The sequence below is a fragment of the Heterodontus francisci genome, chromosome 20, assembly GCF_036365525.1.
Source record: "Heterodontus francisci isolate sHetFra1 chromosome 20, sHetFra1.hap1, whole genome shotgun sequence".
In the NCBI taxonomy this organism is placed as follows: domain Eukaryota; kingdom Metazoa; phylum Chordata; class Chondrichthyes; order Heterodontiformes; family Heterodontidae; genus Heterodontus; species Heterodontus francisci.
Window position 1 is genome coordinate 79,315,565 of NC_090390.1, and position 25,136 is coordinate 79,340,700.

The window sequence follows — 25,136 nt, forward strand, 5'->3', positions numbered from 1 at the left end:
GATGATGCTGCACTCGTTGCTCACACAGAAACTCGGCTACAAAGACTCAGACTATCTGTCCCATGCCTGGAACTTGTTCCCCTCAACTATAAGCATCAAGAAAACCGTGGTCATGGGACAAAGTGTTGCATCTCCACCCCGATCACACTAAACACCCTGCCACCCCCCCCACCCACTGGTAGCGGTTAGCAAATTCTGCTACCTTGGGTCCATGGTGACAGACAATCTGTCCCTTGATGCGGAGCTCGATACACACATAGGGAAAGGAGCTACAACCTTCGGCTAAGACGTGAAACGCGCATGGGATAACACCAAGCTGACCCACAGGACCAAGCTGATGGTTTATCAGGCCTGTGTTCTCAAGCACCTTGCTGTATGGCTGTGAAACATGGGCGACTTACAGTTGCCAGGAAAAGCAGCTCAATAATTTCCATCTTCGCTGTTTGCAGCACATTGTCGGCCTATCCTGGCAGGAAAAAAAAAAATCACTAATGTGGCAGTCCTCCCAAAGGCACAGCTCCCAAATGCACTGGCATTAATCAAACAGAGATGGTTTCCGTGGATCAGACACATCTGCAGGATGGAAGACAGTTGCATATCCAAAGAGATGAGTTAGCCGGGGCCAGTGGAAAGTCCATAGCTCTACTTCAAGGATGCTTGCAAGCATGACATGAGGCCCCAAATGTTGACTATTGCACCTGGGAATCACGAGCTGGCAAAAGAGGGAAATGGAAACACATCCTGTGGACTGGTGTGCATTACCACGACTACCAGTTGCTACAGCAGCTTGGCAACAGGTGCCAACATCAAAAACAACAACTCTCAGCGTCACCTGGCAGCTTCACGTGCAGCACTTGTGGCAGAACCTGACTCTCAAGGAGTGGCCTTCACAACCATCAGCAAAAGGTGCACCAAGGGAAGACACCCCATCTGAATGGATTATTTGCTGCATGTCCATCATCTTTCATAGATGGAAAGATGCCAACCAACTTCAAAAGTTATCATTGGCCGTAAAGTCCTTTGGGGTGTTCTGAGGTTATGAAAGGCGAATAGGACAATGGAGCAACCTGTCAATCAGAACCCAACTAAGAGACCTAACACTGAACAGCAAATGTCACACAAAAGCTTCAGTCTACACTTTTGGTACCAGACCAATAACTAACAATCATACTGAGATTTTGTACATCGCATGATGATGATGATGATGCTGCAAGAAATCATGCTTGAATTAAATTCAGTTCAACTGAATGATGTCAGACTGGAAACCACCTGACAAAACTTACATATTTGTAAATCGAGCATTACTCCTACACAAGCGTAATTGTGAAATATTTACCATAACCTTCAGAAATGCAAATCAAGGGTATTACAGTAAAAAGTTCACAGCTATCCATTGTAAGTTTCAGGCAGTATAGGATTGTTTTTGACCATTTTGTATTTCCTGTTATGATTTTACAAACATACAGGCTAATTTGGGTATGACACATTGAAGATAAAACTCTATTCAAGTTAGCTTAGATCTAATTAAATTTAAAGGGTTAAAGCCACTGAACTCAAAACTCCCCATGTTAACGTAAAAAGCACAGGACAGAAAAGATATCCAAGTGAATGGTAATAGCACCCAGTTTACTTTACCAGTCACTAACAGACTTTAAAAATGCCTCTTGCTGTACCTTCATGACTTCAGCAATCTTCTGCCATTCCTCTGGACTTGGGTCTGTACCAGTTGGATTGTGTGCACATGCATGCAGCAGAAAAATGGAAAATTCTGGAGCTTTCTAGTGGAGAGAGGAAAAGCAACCCTTAAAATTGGTGTTATGCATACACAAGCATGAGGATGGACAGTTAATTCAGGTTAGCCACTCTACTAATTGCTGTGCCAACTACAACACTCAATTTACCACACCTCTTCATTCCCAATCCCCAAAGTTCTAAGCTTTCCTGATAATGCACCAGCCTCAAGGCACCCAATCTCCAGCCCACAATCACCCGTAAAACAAAGCTTGGTCTTTGCAAAATATTTGAAACCAAGACCCCGTCCACCCTCTCAGATGGATGTAAAAGATCCCACGGCACTTGCCGAAGAGCAGGGGAGATCTCCAGGCCAATATTTATCTCTCAACCAACTACTAAAACAGATAATCTAGTCATTTAGTGTCATTGTGGCACAGGAGGCCAGCATTCGGCCCATCAAGTCCATGCTGGCTCTCCACGGAGCAATCCAGTCAGCCCCATTCCCCCTGCTCTATCCCCGTAACCCTGCAAGTTTATTTCCCTCAATTGCCCATCCAATTTCCTTCATTTTCACTACTTCCACCACCCTTGTAGGCAGCGAGTTCCAGGTCATTATCAGTTCTTCCTCACATGCCCCACATCTCTAGCCTGAAACCTTATATCTGTGTCCCCTAGTCCTTGTATCAACTAGTGGGAACATCTTTTCTTTGTCTACCTTATCTAAGCCTGTCCTAATCTTTTACATCTCTATTAAATTGCCCCTCAAACTCCTTTGCTCCAAGGAGAACAATCTCAGCTTCTCCAACCTAACCTTGCAGGTAAAATCTCTCATCCCAGAACCATTCTGGTAAATCTCCTCTGCATCCTCTCAAGGACCCTCACTTCCTTCCTAAAGTGCAGTGACCAGAACTGGACATAATACTCTAGTTGTGTCCCAACACAAGCTTTATAAAAGTTCAGCATAACTTCCCTGCTTTTGTACTCAATTTATGAAGCCCAATATTCCATTTGCTTTGCTAATTATTCTCTCAATATGTCCAACCGCCTTCAAAAATCTATGCACCTGAACCCTCAGGTCCCTCAGTCCATGCGCACTCTTTAGAACTGTGCCATTAAGTTTCTACTGCGTCTCCCTATCCCTTCCACTAAAACGCATCACCTCACACTTCTCTGTATTAAAATTCCATCTGCCACTTATCTATCCATTCTGCTAGCCTATCAAAATCCCGCTGCAGTTGATTATATCATCCTGTTTGCCACCCCTCTTAGGTTTGGTATCATTGGTAAACTTTGAAATATTACTCTATTGCAATATCAAAATCATTTTTATATAAAATCAAAAAAAAAAGCAGTGGCCCCAGCACCGGCACCATCCTCCAGTCTGAAAAACAGCCATTTATTTCATAGCTATTTGTAGGAACTTGATGAATGCAAATTGGCTGCAGAATTGCCTAAATTGTAACAGTGACTAAACTTCAAAAGTATTTAATTGGCCATAAAGTGCTTTGAGATGTTCGAAGGTCATGAACGGCACTATTTAAATGCAAGTTTCATTTATGCCCAAACTACGTACCTATGCAGCCCACAAGGACAAAACGCTTGTTCACCCTCACTTGAAACTATCTCCAAGGTCTAGATGTAGCTACAGCTGTCACCACTGGCACAGCTGTTGCCAACTGCTAACTGTGGGAAAATCCTGCCGACTGAGCTCATGTAAAACACAATGCTTTTGAGTGATGTGCCATAACAATGTTACTGTTCAGAAGAAGCTGCAGCATACATTAGTCTGTAATATATTGCCAATTCTCAGCTTTCCAAGTCTGTGAACAAAAGGGTCCTTAGAAATTCCACCATTCCAAGCAGATCAGAGTGTGCCATTCACATTAAAAACCTGACTCTCTTTCTCATCGCCTGCTATATAGAAGTTGAAGTTATTTTTCTGATTTACTTCTACCAGTTCCTGGTGGCGACTCATACTAAGATACAGCTCCACAGTACGATTTTATCCAGTACTTCATTCAAATGACCACATATCATACTTGGACATGGCTCAATCATTGACCAACTGAGCCTAAACTTACATGAGGAGCAGCCAGTATTGCTTTAAAATGTCCTTTCAATAATGGGAAATCCAAAACTTGCACAATGCTCAATTGTAACTTTACCACTGCTACAAATGTTGCACTTGGCTCTTGTACTCTATGGCCCCGCTTAAAAAACCTAGAATGCGACTGGCATGTTTATGGCTTTAGCTACTAGTACTCTATCCACACTCACTTTCAAGAAGGTAAATATTTAAGACTCTTACTATTTATCCTCTACTTCAGTATCTTTCCGTTCAAGTCTTTCGTAACCTGCCTCACAGTTTGACAAAGTTCCTTTTGTGCCCCCAGGAAATCGCAATATTGCGATCTCCATTATTTCGCCATTATTCATAAAAATAAAATATTTACTGAACACTCATCTCTGCCATACCATCATCCTGCACAACTAGATTTTCTCCTTCATCCCAAGTGATCCTAACTGTTCCCTGGCTATATTTTTTAACATTCCTCTAAAAGCTACAATTCATTTTATACTATCTGCTAGCTCTTTTCAAATCCCCCTTTCAAACCTCCCCCTTCAACTCCCCAATACACTTTCTAGGTTTCTCATTTTCTTTATTATTGTTCAGCCTAGGTTTATCACGTGTGTTCCCTTTTAAGCTTATTTTAATCTCTCCATTCATCCACAGTACAAGGAGGGCACGAAAAGAACAGCAGTTTTATACAGAAAAATGTCCTGAGAAGGATGCAATCACACCCAGGACAGTGGGCAGACGTACCCGGGCTGCCTTCACTAGATGTTGTCCCATAAACCTAGCACTTGAAAGAGCAAAATAGTCAAATGTTTCACTGAGAAAATTTTGGATAAATGACTAAAATAAAAAGTGCATTTACAAAGCATACCTCCATATCCTCCAAAAGTCCTTGTAGATGGAGGCCACGCTTGACTGGGTCCCAGTAACGATAGCTGCGGATGTCAGTGAACCCTGCAGCACCAAACACTCCATTGTGGTTTGCTACGAACAAAACATTAACACTATAATTAAGCACTGGTATTCAAACCGACGTGAAGGTGTTGAAGGACAATTTCTCCATGAAGGAGAATAGTGGGTGTTGCCATCTAGTATGTAAAGTCCTTGCTTTGGTTTTCCTGGCCCTTGCTCCCATTTTACTTGCTTGGTTTTGTATCCTTTATCAGTTTCTTTCCGCTATAAACAGAGGATCACCTTCTAGCTAATGAGGCAAAGTTTAACCCACGCTACTTAGGAAATGTGAAATTGCTTCATTAGCACTGTTCCAAAAGGGTTTTCTCTCAATGAGCAGGGTAAGGAACTCTTCTCAATCTGTAACAATTAATAACCATTCTATGGAGACAGTGCTTCGGAATGTGTTTTAACACACAATGTCAATTCTGAACTGATCAATTGCTTGATGAATAGATGTAGTAAGGGGTTACGCTGCCTGACTAGTTACCCAGAGGTTGTAGTTTCTACCATAATCTGGTCATGTTGCACCAGAGAAAGTGACGACTGCAAAAGCTACTGGATTGTTCTAAAAACCTCAACTGGTTTACCTTCCACACCAGTCTCATCTGGCCCACTAGTAGATGCAGTCCCACACGACTTGGTTACTTCTTATTGCCCTCCGAAGTTAGAAAAAAAAAACAAATCACTGCATGCCAGGCTCATAGGGCAATTAGAAAGGCATAAATGTCGTATTGCCAGTACGCCAAGAATTTAAAAACTATGAAGGGGTGAAACAACAAGCATGTTAGGACGTGGGAGTGCCTGACAGTTGAGGAGAGGCACTACCGCATTTGTAGCATTTAATTCAAAAAGGCAACCTCAAAACAAGGATTACAAGAATATCTCAGAGTAAATTAGTAAGAGTTTAATCCAAAGCTTAATTTGACAAACAGTAGGAGATGAAGTGTAATCTACTGAATTGCAAATATAATCCTAATTATTAAAGAATGCTTTATTTTCTTAGCTCTTACTGTTTCAAAGCATATCTTGGCAGCATGAAACAGGAGAGCAGATATTTTGCTCAGATTTCCCACTATAATGATAGGGATCCTCATTTATAATACCTGGAATCAAGAGGCAATTCTGGAGAATAGACTTAAATCTCACTGACAAAGACCTTTCAATTAGGCTACACATTGGTCTGGAAAACATAATAAAGGATTTAGAGCTCAGAATTGTTAGAATCCATTTATCATAACCTAACTGATTGTCACATTATATATAATATCGAGATAGAGAACATCCCAGGATGTATGTTGGTACAATAATTGCTGGTGAAGCAAATGAACACTGAACTCATAGAATACAGGTACCACTGAAAGGTGAATATCCTTTTACCTCCAGTTCCTTCCCTGTTGCTTAATGACAAAGATGACGCTAAATTCAAAGTCATGAGTCATGCAGGAACAAAGGAAATCAATACTCAAGATCCTGCTAACTTTGAGTGGACAGCGCCACTCCTTCTCAGCTGACTGCAAAATCCGCATCAATGCCACGTCAGCCTTTTAGTTCAAATCTCCAGTTCAATTCATGGTCGCCAGCAGAAAGCAAATTATTGCATTACATTCCACAAAACCACTCAAAATTTTAAAAAGGCATGCATGTACCCCATGTAGGTGCAGAAACATATAACGGTGTGGATGTGTTGTTAGTTCCATTGTACCAAAGGCGCAGAAAATCAGCACCAAGACGAAGAGCACCAGTTCCTCCTAGACACTGCACGCCACCTACCTGTCATAGGAAAATCACAGATCAATCTCAGATACAAAATAAACAGTAAAAAAGGCTGCGTTTCCTGACAACACAACCACTCGGTGGCGCAGTACTTGCACATGTGCAAATGCAGCCTCATGCACTGAAATCCCACTGTCTGTGACGTCAAAAGTAGTTGCCAGTAGTAAAGATGGCACTGCTCAATTTATCACAGAAACAAAAGCAACTCAAATGGCCACAGTGGCTGTGAACACTACCTCCATTCCATCCCCAACAGTACCCCGCTCCCTCCTGCCATCGCACTCCTGCTCGCCGCGTCACCACTTTGCCGCTGTGGCCACTCGTTCCCCACTTCACCACCCCCCACACACCTTTGGGCCCTTGCTCCCAGACTCATCACTTCCTCCCCTTTGCTCCCTCCCACTCACAGTCTCCCTCTCCCCCCCCCACCCCGCTTCCCCCATGTGGGGAAGAAAGATGGCGATCTCGGGAGGGAGCAGGGAGCAGAGGATAGGAAGTGGCGAGGCCGCAAGCGAGTGGTCCAAAGATAGGTTGGGGGGTTGGGTGGGTGAAACAGGGAGCAAGCGGCCGAAGTGGGGGGGGGGGGGGGGGGCGGAGGCGGTGGCAGTGGCGAGGCCAGGAGCGAGTGGCTGAGGGAGGAGAAGTGGCAAGGCAGGGAGCGAGTAGACGTTGCAGCATGCAATGACATTGTCATGCATATGTGCGGATTAGTCCTGGCAAGCCGGGTGCTCAAGCAGACGGCGCAGGCGCAGCACCAAACTGACAGCAAGAGTCCGTTCTGCACATGTGCGAAGCTAGGAGCGCTCTGATGACGCCGGCGCTAGGCTGCGTTGTCAGGAGTCACTTTGAAAATAAAACACTAGGTATACGTAGAGAGACTTCATCATGTTGCTGTTTGAAACAAATAGGGAAGCTTTTTTTTAAGACTTACTACAAACCACTATTAGCACAAGTGTCTGTCTATATTTTCCTTCTGCAAAGCAATTAATTAAGCACATTAAGACATTAGCATTCAAACTCAACCTCAAAATCTCAATACACAATAGCAACTTTATGTACCAATGTGCACAGTACTTGGTTAAGTACAGTACAGTGGTTAAATTACTGGACTAGTAATCCAGAAGAATGGACCAATAATGTGGAGAGATGAATTCAAATCCTACCATGGCAGCTGGGAAATTTAAAGTTAATTAAATAATTCTGGAATTAAAAATTCAGAATTAATATCAGTAATGGTGACCATGAAACCACAGGATTGTTGTAAAAACCCATCTGGTTCACCAACATCCTTGCCCAGTCTGGCCCACAGGTGACTTCTGAAACTCTTTCATGGGATATGGGCATCACTGGCAAGGCCATTTCAGAGGGCAGTTAAGAGTCAACCACATTGCTGTGGGTCTGGAGTCAGGCGTAGGCCAGACCAGGTAGACAGATTTCCTTCCCTAAAGGACATTAGTGAACCAGATGGGTTTTCATGACACTCATGATAGTAACAATGCCATGAAACTGAGACTATTTTTCAATTCCAGACTCCAGCCTGTTACGACTAGGTGAGAGAGGGGTCTGGAATCCTCTCAGCTTTTTCTGCCTTGAACACAACAGGGTTTAGTTTTTAAAACACCGTATTTTTCGCTTCCCCTCAGTGAATCCTTGTTCACTGCTCTCCAATTGCAATGGCAAAGAAATCAAGCAGACAGGTTTTCTTAGATTTAAACAAGAAAGGTGTAAGTTTATTAATCTTAAAACTCTAATTCGATTAAGAATACTAAAAATAAGTGACGTGACCACGTGAGATGCATACACGATGAACACATATGCAGAGAGAGACAGAAAAGGAGAAAGAATCAAAGGGGAAAGGTTTGAAGCAACAGCTGGAGTGCATTTACTGGCTTTTGAATTTGATGTAAAGTCTTTGGTTGCAGTTAAATCTTGCCATCTCGTTGGGGCCCAGTACACAATTTCAAACTTGTTTTGATGGTTTTCTGTCTTCTTGAAATCCAGTTGCAGTCTCTGCTTTTCATGAGAGGGGCCTTCCTTTTCTGTTGTCTTCAAATTGCAGTCTGTTCCTTTCTGTGTGGCACAATTCAAACAACGCCCAGGTTGGCAAGCAGGTTAGTCATGTGACTAGCTCCTTAGTTGGAACAGTCTTTCCTGCGAGGTTTGTGAATTCCTTCAAGCTCAGCAGACACACTCAGTGGGGGGGGGGGGGGGGGATGGAATGCTGGCTCTTACACATTCAATGTCTCTTGATCACTATTGTCAAAAATCCATCTGGCTAATTGAATCACGGAAGCGCTCCCATTGCCTTCTTCAGGCAACTATCTTTTAGAAAACAAATGTGCAGCCACGGTCTCAGCCATTGTTGTGGTCTTCAAATTGTAGTCTGACCTCAAATTGTTATATGAACACAATTCAAACCAACCTGGGCCAGCAGGTCAGTCACGTGACTAGCTTTTTTTTTTAAACAACAACCTGACCGGCAGGGTTTTGTGGATTCTTTCAATCTTAGTAGACATCCTCAGTAGGAGGCTGGAATGCTGGCTTTCACACAGTTAATGTCTTGTGATCAAAATCCATTTGGTTAATTGAATCAGGGAGCATTTCCATTGCCTTCTCCAGACAACTGTCTCTTAGAATGCAAATGTTTCCAGCCACTGCCTTGTTAGAATGCAGGTGCAGCCATGTTTTCAGTCCAGTGGGAGTTTAAGATTAATGTTCCATATGATGAAATTAAGATGCCTCATTCCTGGCAGGTGTGATTTTCATCACAAGACCCGTAGCAATGTGCCAGCGATGCCACATCCCACGAACGGAAATAAAAACAATTATAAACAGCTTACCTGGGGCAGGCATACGAAAACTGTAGAATAGATGTAATGTCATGCATGCCCTTAAATTGAAGGCACATTTTAAATGGGGTCTTGTTCAAATGAAAATGTAAATCATTAACCACCTTTGGAGAGGGCAATGAAGTTAGGGATGGTTTCGTAGAACCCCATACACCATCAGAAACATTTCAAATAGTCACCTCCCAGCTAGTGTGTCTTTTTGTAGATGTTTTTGTTTACAACTTTGAAATCGGATTATCCAACTGGGTATGTTTGTTCTCCCTCAATCTTTCAATGCCATGTCAAAATCGTATTGGTGCTTTTTTCCCCCTACATTTGCTAAATTTAGGTAAATTTTGAGTATTACTATAAAGCAGATTTGCTGCTTTTGGCCAAAGTTCAGAACAGTAATAGAACAGTGAGGTCTTATTCAATGATGCCATACCCTAGCACTGTTATCCGAACAGTGTAAAATCTATTACCAGTGGGGCAGAAAGTCAACATCAATGCAAAGAGTAGCAGTTCCACCTAAATAATTCATGAGTTCTGCAGGACAGATATAACCCTGTGCATGTCCATTAATTCAAGACACATATGAAACTCAATCGTATTTAACTGTGTCCCCAAACAGGCCTATTAAATTAATCACGGTTATAATTTTACTGATGGATGATAGAACCACTTGCACCACATCTCAAATATTTCAATAAATATGCAACTTCCCAGTGCGTTTAAAAGTTCAGATCAACAAACTAGGAGACTCACCCTGTTTTCCACAACGGCAGGGCTGTCCTTTCCGAGAATTAGTTCGCAAGCTCCCTTGGTGTATTCTGGAAGGCCCAGAATGGGCAGGTATTCATGATTAAGACTGGTGTCATTAGCAATCTGTAGTTCCACCTTCTTCACTACAGGCAAGACCCAGGGTTCACCTTCATTGGTACGATAAGCTGCAATGGGCAAGCAGGAGGAAAGGAGCAAGTAAATGAACAATCTTATTATGCAGCACGGCTAAAGGACTTTACGGCATTAACACAATGCAACTGCTTGTGGTACATGCCAAACAAATCAAGGTATTTTTTAAAAGGAGCTTGATTAAAAGGAATGCTTAAAGATGTAAATTAATAACATATCTATCTTGTGAACGGGGTTAATGTTTAGAGTCACAGAGTTATACAGCACAGAAACAGACCCTTCGGCCCATCGTGTCCATCAAGCAACTATCTATTCTAATCCCATTTTCCAGCACTTGGCCCATAGCCTTGTATGCTATGGCATTTCAAGTGCTCATCTAAATTCTTCTTAAATGTTGTGAAGGTTCCTGCCTCTACCACCCCTTCAGGCAGTGTGTTCCAGATCCCAACCACCCTATGGGTGAAAATTTTATTCCTCAAATCCCCTCTAAACCTCCTGCCCCTTACCTCAAATCTATGCCCCCTGGTTATTGACACCTCTGCTAAGGGAAAATGTTTCTTCCTGTCTACGCCCCTCAATTTGGTATACCTCAATCATGTCCCCCTTCAGCCTTCTCTGCTCTAAGGAAAACAACCCTAGCCTATCCAGTCTCTCTTCAAAGCTGAAATGCTCCAGCCCAGGCAACATCTTGGTGAATCTCCTCTGCACCCTCTCCAGTGCAATCACATCCTTCCTATAGAGTGGCGACCAGAACTGTACACAGTACTCCAGCTGTACACAGTACTCCACAGTACTGTGGCCTAACCAGCATTTTATACAGCTCCATCATAACCTCCCTGCCTCTTATATTCTATGCCTTGGCTAATAAAGGCAAGTATCCCATATGCCTTCCTAACCACCTTATCTACCTGTTCTGCTGCCTTCAGTGATCTATGGACAAGTACACCAAGGGCCCTCTGTACTTCCTAGGGCCCTACCATCCATTGTATATTCCCTTGCCTTGTTAGTCCTCCCAAAATGCATCACCTCACACTTCTCAGGATTAAATCCCATTTGCCACTGCTCTGCCCATCTTATCAGCCCATCTATATCGTTCTGTAATCTAAGGCTTTCCTCCTCACTATTTACGACACCAATTTCCGTGTCATCTGCGAACTTACTGATCATACCTCCTCCATACGTCTAAATCATTAATGCACACTACAAACAGCAAGTGCCCCAGCACCTATCCCTGCATACATCACTGGTCACTGGCTTCCAATTGCAAAAGCAACTCTCGACCATCACCCTCTGCCTCCTGCCACTAAGCCAATTTTGGATCTAATTGGCCAAATTGCCTTGGATCCCATGGACTCTTACCTTCTTGACCAATCTCCCACGCGGGACCTTACTGAAGTCCATGTAGACTTTCACACCTGTTGCAATCTGAGCATAATGTAACTTTTGATAAAAGGCTGAGCTATGAGGCTGTATGTCAAGAGACAGTAAACAATAAAATCAAGGAACTCCCTTTAAAAAAAAAAATTACAAAAGTAGAATTTGGCATTTTAGAAACTTTTCACAACCAATTAAAACTCTAAATAACACTTGCGCAGGAGTGTGTAGTTATACTGAACAAGTTTTGGGAATTTCAGAGATTTGCAGTTCTCAGTAAAACAGTGGAACCACAGCTCCTTCCTGTATGGGCTGTGATAGTAGTATGTGCATCATAAATAGGAACGGCACCAAGATTTAAACATTGGTCATCTAGATAATTAGTGCGTATGATCTCAGCAGTTAATAAAAGACTGCATAGCTCCCAAATAGGTAATTGCACACCATGTGATTTAGTCCAATAAAACAGGAAGGTCTCAGTTTGATCTCCTGCTGTTCTGAGCCAGTTACCCGAGAGAATTGGCTTTGATTGCAATTCTCACTCATTCTGTCGGATCCCAATTTAAGAACTGTCACTCGGTTGATGCAATTAACCCACATGGACACGTACCCTTGTGTAGGTCTGCATCTTCAAAAGGAGGGAATAAAAACAAAATAATGATCCCCTATTGCAAGTCTTGAATAAGTGAAAATTAGCACTTTTTGGCTGTGATAGGAAACTGATTGCAGATGAATTATCTGTATACAAAAGGAAATCAATTTTAATATTTTGAACGAGTAAATTGCCCACAGTCAGCTGATGAATTTAACAAAAAAGATGGGGAATGGAATACAAGAGACTTCAGAAACACTCTCTGTAGAGCCACCCAATGGCAAAGCCTTCAATCACATTTTGACAGCAGACAGAGATATGGGGAGGTGATGGCATAGTGGTAATGTCACTAGACTAGTAACCCAGAGACCCAGGCTACTGCTCTGGGGACATGGGTTCAAATCCCACCACGGCAAATGGTGAAATTTGAATTCAATTAATCTGTGAATTAAAAAGCTAATGGTGACCATGAAACCATTGTCGATTGTTGTAAAAACCTATTTGGTTCACTAATGTCCTTTAGCATGACCAAAAATAAGAGTTACGGACAGATCTTACATAAGATTGATACAAGATCATCAGTCACAGACTGTTGCTCTCTCCACAGATGCTGCCAGACCTGCTGAGGATTTCCAGCTTCTGCAGTATTTTGCTTTTACAATTCTCTGATATGGGCCACCACAAACCTGCACTGCCACCGAGTGGTTTTGTGCTGGAATTGCAACCTGATGCTCAAAGTCAGAATATGACTTTCCACTGCATGACAGATATTTAATACTGCAGGGGTCAATCACCACATCACCTACAGGTATTTCAGAAAAATGTTGACAACTTGTAAAAAGAGTTTTTCCCCACTGATATGATTTTTCAAGGCATTCTATGACCAAATGTCACAATACACTCAGTATTTTAAAGATAGAATTTTAATAAAGCAGTGCAAATAGTAACCATTATGTTGGGCTTAAGTTACTTGTACCTAATCCAAACAGACAAACGTTGTGGAGTAGCATGGTTTATTTAACGCTAATAAGAGTCACCATCAGAAGTTCGTACTCTATTTATAATGATAGAGCTGCTTCAAGTAGGAGTTGGAGAATTAGCATAGACAGCCAGAGTTGCAAAATCCTCCTCTTTTTAAAGTTGTGAACCAGATTTCATGGTACTAGATCACCAGATCAACTTATTGGCCATGTTTTTGCTAGTCCATCCTAGGAAATTACATAGTTGCCAGGAGGGGTAGGGGCAACGAAAAACTCCAGCCATCATGATTGTGGGGAAGACTTGATGGATGAGCTCGTCTTTGCACACCCATCAAATTTGAACGTTTGTATGCTCCAGATAACCGAGAACTGGGGTGTTTAGGGGAGAGAGGAAAATGAGCTATGGATGACTTTGGGTTCTGTTACCCCACAAAATTGCTGTGTATTACTACAGCACTGTTATCCTGTAATAGCACAAAGTAATTTAAATCATTTCATGCTAATGTTATAGCACAATTCTACCCTAAATCTTTGCAAGCACTACCTCCTGAAAAATTCACATGCTGCAATTACTGAAATTATCTTACTAGTTTTACCAGTTTGATTTTATTTTAATCGAGTAAAGGAAGATTATTGTAGACTAAACCCATGTACTCACTGACGTACATTGGTTACCAGTCCAGCCGCCCATCAATTGTAAATTCAATTCTGACCTCATGCACATCCCCGATTTTCTTCACTTCACTATTGCCGGCCATGCCTTCAGCTGCCTAAGCCCCAAGCTCTGAAAACCCTCCATAAACCTCTCTACTGTTCTAACCAAGCGTATGGTAATTTGTCCCACTATCTCCTTATGTGTCAATTTTTGTTGATTAGATTCCTGTGAAGCAGCACGGGACATTTTACTAGTGCTATATAAATGCAAAAGGGTGTTGTAGTAAACAGGAATGGCTTGATTTTGATGTCAGAATATTAAGCCTTAAATGCCAAAGAAAAATAACTACGACAGCAATTCATTGCATGCGGCACAAGACACGCTTGTCGCATGGTGAGAGGATAGGGCAGTGAGGCTTGTGCTGATGTTATCAATGTGTATAGACTGGTCTTTTGAGAAGCAAAATGATAATGACCAAATAATCAGTTTTTTGAATGTTTCTTATAGTTCTATCGAAGGTATCAAATGTAACACTGCTTTTCAAGAAAGGAGGGAAGAGAGAAAACAGGGAACTACAGCCCAGTTAGACAGACATCCGTTATAGGGAAACTGCTAGAATCTATTAACCAAAGGAAATGCAACAACAGGTTGCAAGGAAATGGTAACATACTTAGACAATCATAATATGATTAGAGTCAGCATGGTTTTATGAAAGGGAAATAGTGTTTGAAAAATCTATTAGTTTTTTTGAGGTTGTAACTAGCAGGATAGATAAGAAAACCACAGGATATAGTATATTTAGATTATAAAAATCCATTCGATATGGTGCTATACAAAAAGTTGTTATACTTGATCAGGGCTCATGGGGTGGGGGGGGGGTGGTAATACATTAGCATGGATAGAGGAGACAGTAGGAATAAACAGGTCATTTGCAGGTTGGCAGATTTTTTACCAGTGGGGTTCTGCAAGGATCAGTATTGGGGCATCAGCAGTACTGATCCTTTGCAAGCCACTTAAGACCAAGATGAGGAGAAATTTCTGAGAGGTTTGTGAATTTTTGGAATTCTCTGTCCCACAGGGCTGTGGAAACTCAGTCATTGAGTATGTTTAAAGCAGAGAGTGGCAGATTTCTAAATACCAATGACATAAAGGGATATGGGGATAGTGAGAGAAAAAGGCATTGAAGTGGATGATCACCCATGATCGTATTGAATGGTGGGAAGGCTCGATGGGCTGAATGACCCTCTCCTGTTCCTGGGTTCCTAAATTCACCTGGCACCATTGTCATGGTCCTGTAGTTTTTTTTCCGGGAATATGCAGTTCGCCTTCCCCCTTATTTTGAAATTGTGTCCCCTGGTTCTAGACTCCCCAACTAGGAGAAACATCTCAGCTGCATCTACCCGGTCTATCCCTTTAATTATTTTGTAGGTTTCACTGAGATCACCTCTCATTCTTCGAAACTCTAGAGAATACAGGCTCAGTTTCCCCAATCTCTCTTCATAGGACAGTCCCGCTATCCCGGGAACAAGTCTGGTGAACCTTCGTTGCACTCCCTCTATGGCAATAATATCCTTCCTAAGGTAAGGGGACCAAAACTACACACAGTACTCCAGGTGCGGTCTAACCAAGGTTCCATACAATTGAAGCAAGACTTCACTACTCCTGTACTCAATTTCTCTTGTGATAAAGGCTAACATACCATTAGCCTATTTGCTTTCTGTCCCTGCATATTAGCTTTCAGTGACTGACTGACGAGGACACCCAGGTCCCTTTGTACATCTACACTTTCTAATCTCTTACCATTTAAGAAATACTCTGCACATCTATTCCTCCTGCCAAAATAGATAACTTCAACATTTTTCCACATTATATTCCATCTGGCACGTTCTTGCCCACTCACTAAGTCCGTCCAGATCCCCTTGAAGCCACTTTGCATCTTCTTCCTCACAACACATTCTCAACTAGTTTTGTGCCATCTGCAAACTTGGAAATATTACCTTTGGTCCCCACATTCAAATCATTGATATATATTGTGAACAGCTGAGTTCCAACTACTGATCTTTGCAGTACTCCACTAGTCACAGCCTGCCAATGTGAGAATGACCCGTTTATTCCTACTCTGTTTTCTGCCTGTTAACCAATCCTTTATCCATGCCAGTATCACGTTAACTTTGCTTCTCTCTCCACAGATGCTGCCAGACCTGCTGAGTATTTCCAGCACTTTCTTTTGTTTCAGATTTCCAGCATCTGCAGTATTTTGCTTTTATTTTAATAATCCACAGGTCTCGATTTACAATCCAGAGAACAAGTTCAAATCCCACGACGGCATTTGGAGAATTTCAATTCAGTGTTTATTTTCAAAAAGCTGGAAATAAAAAAATCCTGACACTAGTGGCCCATGAAGCCACCATATTGTCATTAATGTCCTTTGGGGAAGGAAATCTGCTGTCCTGACCTGATCTGGCTTATATGTGACTCCAGTCCTATGCTAAAATGGCAGACTCTAACTGCCCTCTGACATTGCATTGTAAACCACTCAGTTGCATCACCTTCTTTAGTTCATGTATTCTACAAGCTCTCACACCTACTGTATCCTATTGCTCACGAATCCTGAACCTGCCTTCATACATTTCACCTCTCTGGGCGAATGGTTCCATTTTGACTTTTGAGTTACAACCTATGCTGGCAGCAAGGAGCAGGGGTCACAAACATGGAGGGTGGGGGTCCTGGTGCAGCTGCAATCCAGATTGTGTGGGGATCCAGGACAATAATCCTCCAGAGCCAAGATAAATAACTCAAACACATACATTTGCCAGGTCTCTTCACTTCAGTTCCATCACCCATGGAACTGGTCAGAGTTTGCACAGTGCAGGTCCTGACCTGTTCCAACCGAGAATGGCAATGGGGAACCTAGTTATATCAATGGACCCCAGTTTCCATATTTAAAGGAGCCTATCACCTGAAACCAGCAGGCATTCTGAACATCTGGTGGTAGGCCCCTTTTTTTTTAAAAAAAAAAAGGGGCAGCAGTCGCATCACCAGTGTTAACAAGGTGGTAAGATTACTGACCCCATTTTGAGGCTGTTATTGCCCGTTACCTGCAGGTGAAGGTAGTCAAAATAAACACCTAATGTCTGCATTCAGACCCTCATTTCACAGGTACGATAAATTCAGTTACTCTGCTAGTTGTCATGCCTCTTAATCACCAGATTAGCTCCCAAATTATAACATAAGAACTAGGAGCAGGAGTAGGCAATTCAGCCTCTCGAGGCTGCTCCGCCATTCAGTGCAATCATGGCTGATCTCAACTCCACTTTCCTGCCCGCTCTCCATAACCCTTCATCCCATTACTAATTAAAAATCTGTCTATCTCCTCCTTAAATTTACTCAATGTCCCGGCATCCACCGCACTCTGGGGTAGTGAATTCCACAGACTCACGACCCTTTGAGAGAAGTAGTTTCTCCTCATTTCTGTTTTAAATCTGCTATCCCTTATCCTAAAACTATGACCTCTCATTCTAGATTGCCCCACCAGAGGAAACAACCTCTCTACGTCTACTTTGTCATCTTATATAATTCAATTAGATCTCCTCTCATTCTTCAAAACTCTAATACAGGCCTAAACTGCTCAATCTCTCTTCATAAGACAAACCCCTCATCTCTGGAATCAATCTAGTGAACCTCCTCTGAACTGCCTCCAATGCAAAACTATACGCAATACTCCAGGTGCAGTCTCACTAATGCCTTGTACAGTTGCAGCAACACTTCCCTACTTTTATACTCTATTACTTTAGTAATAAATGCCAAAATTCCATTTGCCTTCCTTATTACCTGCTGTACCTGCATACTAGTTTTCTGCAATTCAGGCACGAGCACACCCAGATCCCTCTCCACCGAAGCACTCAAGTTTCTCTCCATTTAGATAATAATTTGCCTTTCTATTCTTCTGACCAAAATGGATAACCTCTCACTTATCCACGTTAAACTCCATCTGCCAAATTTTGGCCCATTCACCTAACCTATCCATATCCATTTGTAAATTTATTTCTTCATTGCAACTTATTATCCCACCCATTTTAGTGTCATTCGCAAATTTGGCTATAGTACCTTCTGTCCCTGCATCCAAGTCATTAATATAGATTGTAAATAGTTGGGGCCCCGAGGACTGAACCCTGTGGCACCCCACTAGTTACATCTTGCCAACCAGAAAAGGACCCATTTATCCCGACTCTCTGTTTCCTGTTGGTTAGCCAAGCTAATAATTTGCCCCCAACTCCATCTAATCTTACCTTGTGTGCGGCATCTTATCAAATGTCTTCTGGAAGTCCGGATATACATCTACAGGATCCCCATTATCCACTTCACTTGTTACATCTTCGAAGAACTCTAGCAAATAGTCAAACACGGTTTACCCTTCATAAAACCATGCTGACTCTGATGGATTGCGTTTTGACTTTCTAAATGTCCTATAATACTTCCTTAATAATGGATTCTAACAATTTCCCAATGACAGATGTTAAATTAACCAGTCTATAGTTTCCTACTTTCTGCCTCCCTCCCTTTTTGAATAAGGGCGTTATATTAGCATTTTTCCAATCCACTGGAACCTTACCCGCATCCAGGGAATTTTGGAATATTATAATCAATGGATCCACTATCTCCGCTGCCACTTCCTTTAAGACCCTAGGATGGAGGCCATCAGGTCTTGGGGACTTGTCTGCCTTCAATCCCAATAGTTTGCTCAGTACTTTTTCCCTAGTGATGATGATTGCTCCAAGTTCCTCCCTTTCAATAATCTCTGCATTACCTGTTACTCTTGGGATAGTACTAGTGTCCTCCACTGTGAAAACTGAGGCAAAATACTGATTTAGTGTCTCCACCATTTCTGTGTTCCCTACTATTAACTCCCCAGTCTCATCCTCCAAGAGACCAACATTCACTTTAGCTACTCTCTTCCCTTTTATATACTTATAGAAGCTTTTGCTATCAGTTTTATATCTTGCACTAGTTTTCTTTCATAATTTACCTTTGCTCTTTTTATAACTTTTTAGTAACCCTTTGTTGATCTTTAAAATTTTCCCAATCTTCCAGCCTGCCACTGGCCTTTGCAATATGGTATGCCTTAGTTTTTGTCTTTATGTTATCCTTAACTTCCTTGCTTAGCCATGGATGTTTCCCCCACTCTTGCAATCTTTCTTCCTCTCTGGAATATATTTCAGTTGGGAGGAATTGAATATCTCCTTAAACATCTGCCACAGCTCATCAACTATAACTAGCAATTAAAGCCAGCTTCTCAAAGAGGGCACAATTGTCACTTTGTATTGGGTCAACTGCACTCTGCTATCATGACTTGCATTCAGCGAGTAAGTTCTATGGAAGGAAATTAAAAACCCACTAGAACATTGACAACTAAAATCAAAAGTGGCAGAACAAAACATGCCAGTCATCCTTTACCAACTGAATATCACCAGTAGAGACACATGGGCCGAATTGATGCTTGGGTAGAAGAAAGGATTTTACTTAGATCTCCAATTGCTGAAATGGAAGCCAACCAACTTCTGTACTAAAGGAAAACAGAAAAAGATTTTAATGCAGCATTTGCTGCTGAACTTAGGTGCCCCGGTGCCAATGGCAATAGGAATTATTACCATTCAGAAATGCTTGCTTCATAGACTTGTAACATTTAACCACTCTTTTATTGAATTAATCCTAGTCAGGGGCTATCAGTATTGACTCATGCCCCTGTAATACTTCAGATATTGCTTCAAGTTAAACTATTGCTTAAGGACAAGGGGGGCTTACATACAAAGGCAGGGGAGAGGAGACAGCGCAGTGGCAATGTCATTGACCTGGCAATCCAGAGGTCCAGGCTTCAATTAATTAATTTAAAAAGCTAGTCTCAGTAATAAATCTGGAATTAAAACTAGTGTAATGATGACACGAAACCATTGTTGATTGTCGTAAAAAGCCAACTGGTTCACGAATGTCCTTTAGGTGAAGGAAATCTGCTGTCCTTACCTGGTCTGGCCTACATGCGACTCCAGACCCACAGCAATGTAGCTGACTCTTAAAAATGCCCTCTGAAAATAGCCTACCAAGCCACTCCGTCAGGAGAGGCTATGGCATAGTAGTATTGTCACTGGACTAGTAATCCAGAGACCCAGGGGACATAGATTCAAATCCCACCACAGTAGAAGGTGGAATCTGAATTCAATTAATAAATCTGGAATTAAAAGCTAGTCTAATGATGGCTGTGAAACCATTGTTGATTGTTGTAAAAGCCCATCCGGTTCACTAATGTCCTTTAGGGAAAGAAATCCACTGCCCTTTTTCCCTGGTCTGGCCTACATGTGACTCCAGACCCACAGCAATGTGGTTGACTCTGAAATGCCTTCTGAAATGGCCTAGCAAGCCAATCAGTTGTATCTAACTGCTACGATGTCAATAAAGAATGAAACTGGACAGACTACCCGGCATTGACCTAGGCACCGGAAACAACAACGACAAACCCAGCCCTGTCGACCCTGCAAAGTCCTCCTTACTAACATCTGGGGTCTTGTGACAAAGTTGGAAGAGCTGTCCCATAGACTAGTCAAGCATAGTCATACTCACGGAATCATACCTTACTGACAACGTCCCAGACACCGCCATCACCATCCCCGGGTACGTCTTGTCCCACTGACAGGACAGACCCAGCAGAGGCAGCAGCACAGTGGTATACAGTCGGGAGGGAGTTGCCCCCGGAGTCCTCAACCTCAACTCTAGACCCCATGAAGTCTCATAGAATCAGGTCAAACATGGGCAAGGAAACTTCCTGCTGATTACCACCTACTGTCCCCCCTCAGCTGATGAACCGGTACTCCATGTTGAACAGCACTTGGAGGAAGCACTGAGGGTGGCAAGGGTGCTGAATGCACTCTGGGTGGGGAACTTCAATGTCAATCACCAAGAGTGGCTCGGTAGCACCACTGCAGGCAGAGTCCTAAAGAACATAGCTGCTAGACTGGGTATGCGGCAGGTAGTGACGGAACCAGCAAGAGGGAAAAACATACTCGACTTTGTCCTCACCAATCTGCCTGCCGCGGGTGAATCTGTCTATGAGAGTATTGGTAGGAGTGACCACTGCACAGTCCTTGTGGAAACGAAGTCCCGCCTTCACATTGAGGATACCATCCATCGTGTTGTGTGGCACTACCACCATGCTAAATGGGATAGATTTCGAACAGATCTAGCAATGCAAAACTGGGCATCCATGAGGCGCTGTGGGCCATCAGCAGCAACAGAACTGTACTCAACCACAATCTGTAACCTCATGGTACGGCATATCCCCCACCTACCATTACTATCAAACTGGGAGACCAACCTGGTTCAAGGAAGAGTGTAGGAGGGCGTGCCTGGAGCAGCACCAGGCATATCTCAAAATGGAGGCGTCAACCTGGTGAAGCTACAACACAGGACTACTTGAATATCAAACTGCATAAGCAGCATGCGATAGAGCTAAGCGATCCCATAAGCAATGGATCTGATCTAAGTTCTGCAGTCTTGCCATATCCAGCCGTGAATGGTGGTGGACAATTAAACAACTAACTGGAGGAGGTGGCTCCACAAATAGCCTCATTCTCAATGATGGGGGAGCCCAGCACATCAGTGCAAGAGATAAGGCTGAAGCGTTTGCAACAATCTTCAGCCAGAAGTGCCGAATTGATGATCCACCTCGGCCTCCTCCTGAAGTCCCCAGCAACACATGCCAGACTTCAGCCAATTCGATTCACTCCGCGGGATATCAAGAAATGACTGAGGGCACTGGATACTGCAAAGGCTATGGGCCCTCACAATATTCTGGCAATAGTACTGAAGACCTGTGCCGCACCCCTAGCCAAGCTGTTCCAGTACAGCTACAACACTGGCATCTACCCAGCAATGTGGCAAATTGCGCAGGTATGTCCTGTACACAAAAAGGAGGACAAATCCAACTCGGCCAATTACCACACTATCAGTGTACTCTCAATCAACAGTATAGTGATAGAAGGTGTGCTCGACAGTGTTGTCAAGCATTTGCTTAGCAATAACCTGCTCACTGACACTCAGTTTGGGTGCCGCCAGGGCCACTCAACACCTGACCTCATTACTGCCTTGGATCAAACATGCACAAAAGAAATGAACTCAAGAGTGACTGCCCCTTGACATCAAGGCAGCATTTGACCGAGTATGAAATCAAGGAGCCCTAACAAAACTGGAGTCAACAAGCATCAGGAAGAAAACTCGCTGCTAGTGGGAGTCATACCTAGTGCAGAGGAAGATGGTTGTGGTTGTTGGAGGTCAATCATGTCAGTTCCAGGACATCACTGCAGGAGTTCCTCAGGGCAGTGTCCAAGGCCCAACCATCATCAGCTGCTTCATCAATGACCTTCCTTCAATCATAAGATCGGAAGTAGGGATGTTCGCTTAAGATTGTACAATGTTCAAACCATTCTTGACTCATCAGATACTGAAGCAGCTCATGTTCATATGCAACAAGACCTGGACAATATTCAGGCTTGGACTGATAAGCGGCAAGTAAAATTTGCGCCACACAAGTGACGGGCAATGACTAACCCAAAACAACAGAGAATCTAACCATCTACCCTTGACATTCAATGGCACTACGATCGCTGAATCCCCCACTATCAACATCCTGGGTGACAGAAACTGAACTGGAGTAGCCATATAAATACCGTGGCTACAAGAGCAGGTCAGAGGCTAGAAATCCTGCATCAAGTAACTCACCTCCTGACTCCCCAAAGCCCGTCCGCTATCTACAAGGCACAAGTCAGAGGTCTGCTGGAATACTCTCCACTTGCCTGGACGGGTGCAGCTCCAACAACACTCAAGAAGCTCGACACCATCCAGGACAAAACAGCCTGCTTGATTGGCACCCCATCCACCATCGTCAACATTCACTCCCTTCACCACCGACGCAGAGTGGCAGCAGTGTGTACCATCTACAAGATGCACTGCAACAACACATCAAGGCTCCTTAGACGGAACCTTCCAAACCTGTGACCTCTACCATGTAGGAGGACAAGGGCAGCAAATGCATGGGAACACCACTACCTGCAGGTTCACCTCCAAGCCACACACCATCCTGACATGGAACTATATCGCCGTTCACTCACTGTTGCTGGGTTAAAATACCAGAACTCCCTTCCACTGTGGTGTACCTGGGGTACACCGGGGTGTACGTACCCCAAACGGACTGCAGCAGTTCAAGGCGGCGGCTCACCACCACAGGGCAATTAGGGATGGACAATAAATGCTGTCCTAGCCAGTGACGTCCACAGCCCATGAACTAATTTTTTTTTTAAAGTAATGGTGCCATGAACCTATCGATTGTCGTAAAAACCCAGCTGGCTCACTATTGTCCTTTACCTGGTCTGACCTAAATGCGATTCCAGACTCACAGCCATGTGGTCAACTCTTAACTGTCCTCTGAAATGACCTAGCAACCCACTCAGTTGTCAAGGGCAAGGAATCGACAACAAATGCTGGCCTTACCAGCGATGCCCACATCCCATGAAAGAATAAAAAAAAAAATCAAGGTCAACATTAAAAAGGCAGAAACTACTTCTGTAGAAGGGTGATAAAGATGAACTAAATAGCATCCCACCCATCCCTACTTATCACTGTAACCTAAACTCAGGTGGTGTCAAGTCTGCCTTTTGATTCTGACCATTAGCATGCTAAACTCCCAATATACTGAGAATCCTGGGTTTGAGTTTCCTTGCTAATTAACAAGAACTAACTTAACTACTATGAGTGACTAATTTTAAATTAGAGTTTTCACTAGCTGTGCAATGATTATGCTTATACTGAACTGCATTTTTTAAACCCTGCTTGTGATATGCCCTTGTTACAAGTGGCTGAGAGGTGACATTGTGGGAAACTGTGGCTTGGGTCTTCACTGAAAAAATGTTTTATTGACCCCAATTTTTTTTTTTTAAAACAGACCAAATGTTCAAAAATCAAACTTCAGCTTGCAAACTGTGGAAACAGACAGCCTTTGTGTGAGAGACTCAAAAGATAGCACCTTGTTAGAATTCCAGAGAACCAGATAAAGGGTCATTGAAAACAATAGTGCCTTGAATCCCAGAGAAGATAGCAGGGTACCAAGGCCAATCCCATGTTTTTCTTGATTTGGCCAGGCACTAGCATTGAGATGTCAACATAATAAGGATCAGACAGTAGAAAAAACAGATGGCATCAGGAATCATGAATCAGTGACCTGGCTTGGGCAGCCACATGGATACGTAACATGATTTGCAACTGGACAGCTCAAATCAGAGCAAGGCAACACTTGGGTTAAAAATCGGTCTCCATAGGTTTTGCTGGATTACCTGAGCACGCAAGGTGTAGAAACATTTGGCCTGAAGCTTGGGACCATCCTGCAGATGAACTCCTGCGGAAGAACAGGCTGGTGTAGGGACCACACGTCACACAGATGGACGACGGTGCCTGGGGCATTGGGTGTAGTCATGTGGCGATCATGCTGCTACCCAGAATGCGACAGTAATGCTGTTGCGCTTTGATATTACTGCACAGACATTAGCATGGGTCAAGTCTTGCTTACAGTGAATAAAATATAACCACCGTCACCAATATGGATATAATTTTGAATCATTTCGGAACTTGGGATGAAGGTGTCAACTGGCTCAGTTCCAGTAAATTCTAACACTGCATCAGGCAGCCCAGCAATGTGGTTTCTGCACATACCTTTACTGGACGTCCGTGAAGGTCAGTGGCCAGAATAACGAGACATGGTTGAGGCAGACACTAACCACACTCATGCAAACCTTTACAGCATCCTGTCAAATCCACCCACTGTTCAAATGGCTCAGCATTATGGGGACCAGCACATGTTACAACACAGCCTTCATTGGAATAAAGAGGATATGAAACTGGCATATTCCGTAAAGTGATTAGTCATATTTACAGTTCACTCGAAATTCTATAATCAGATTGAGAACAGATACTGCACAGAAGGTGGCACATTAACAGGCAGATCGGGATCCCTCGACAGCCCCAGTCACAAACAAGTCCGTGTGGTAACTGTTTAGTGACTTCTATTTTTGAGAAATTGCCTGTTATGCAAACTCACCTTTAATTACTTTTGCTTGTTCTGATAAAACCTACAACGCTAATTAATTGTGGATCGTCTTTGCCATCAGCAGCTATCATGGAAAAATTCAAGGTCAGCGCACTTGGAGACATTGATCACATG

At 43.0% G+C, this 25,136-nt stretch overlaps 1 protein-coding gene across 2 annotated transcripts in view; it reads right to left on the bottom strand.

Moving 5' to 3' along the window:
• The window catches only part of got1 (glutamic-oxaloacetic transaminase 1, soluble), a 94,651-nt gene that overhangs the window by 55,981 nt on the left and 13,534 nt on the right, over positions 1-25,136 (bottom strand). For both annotated transcript variants that reach the window (XM_068053089.1, XM_068053088.1), the window contains exons 2-5: positions 10,132-10,313; positions 6,412-6,535; positions 4,683-4,795; positions 1,674-1,778 (exon numbers count right to left, since the gene is read on the bottom strand). In XM_068053089.1, coding sequence (XP_067909190.1) covers positions 1,674-1,778; positions 4,683-4,795; positions 6,412-6,535; positions 10,132-10,313 — 524 coding nt within the window. The remainder of the gene's footprint in view (positions 1-1,673; positions 1,779-4,682; positions 4,796-6,411; positions 6,536-10,131; positions 10,314-25,136) is intronic.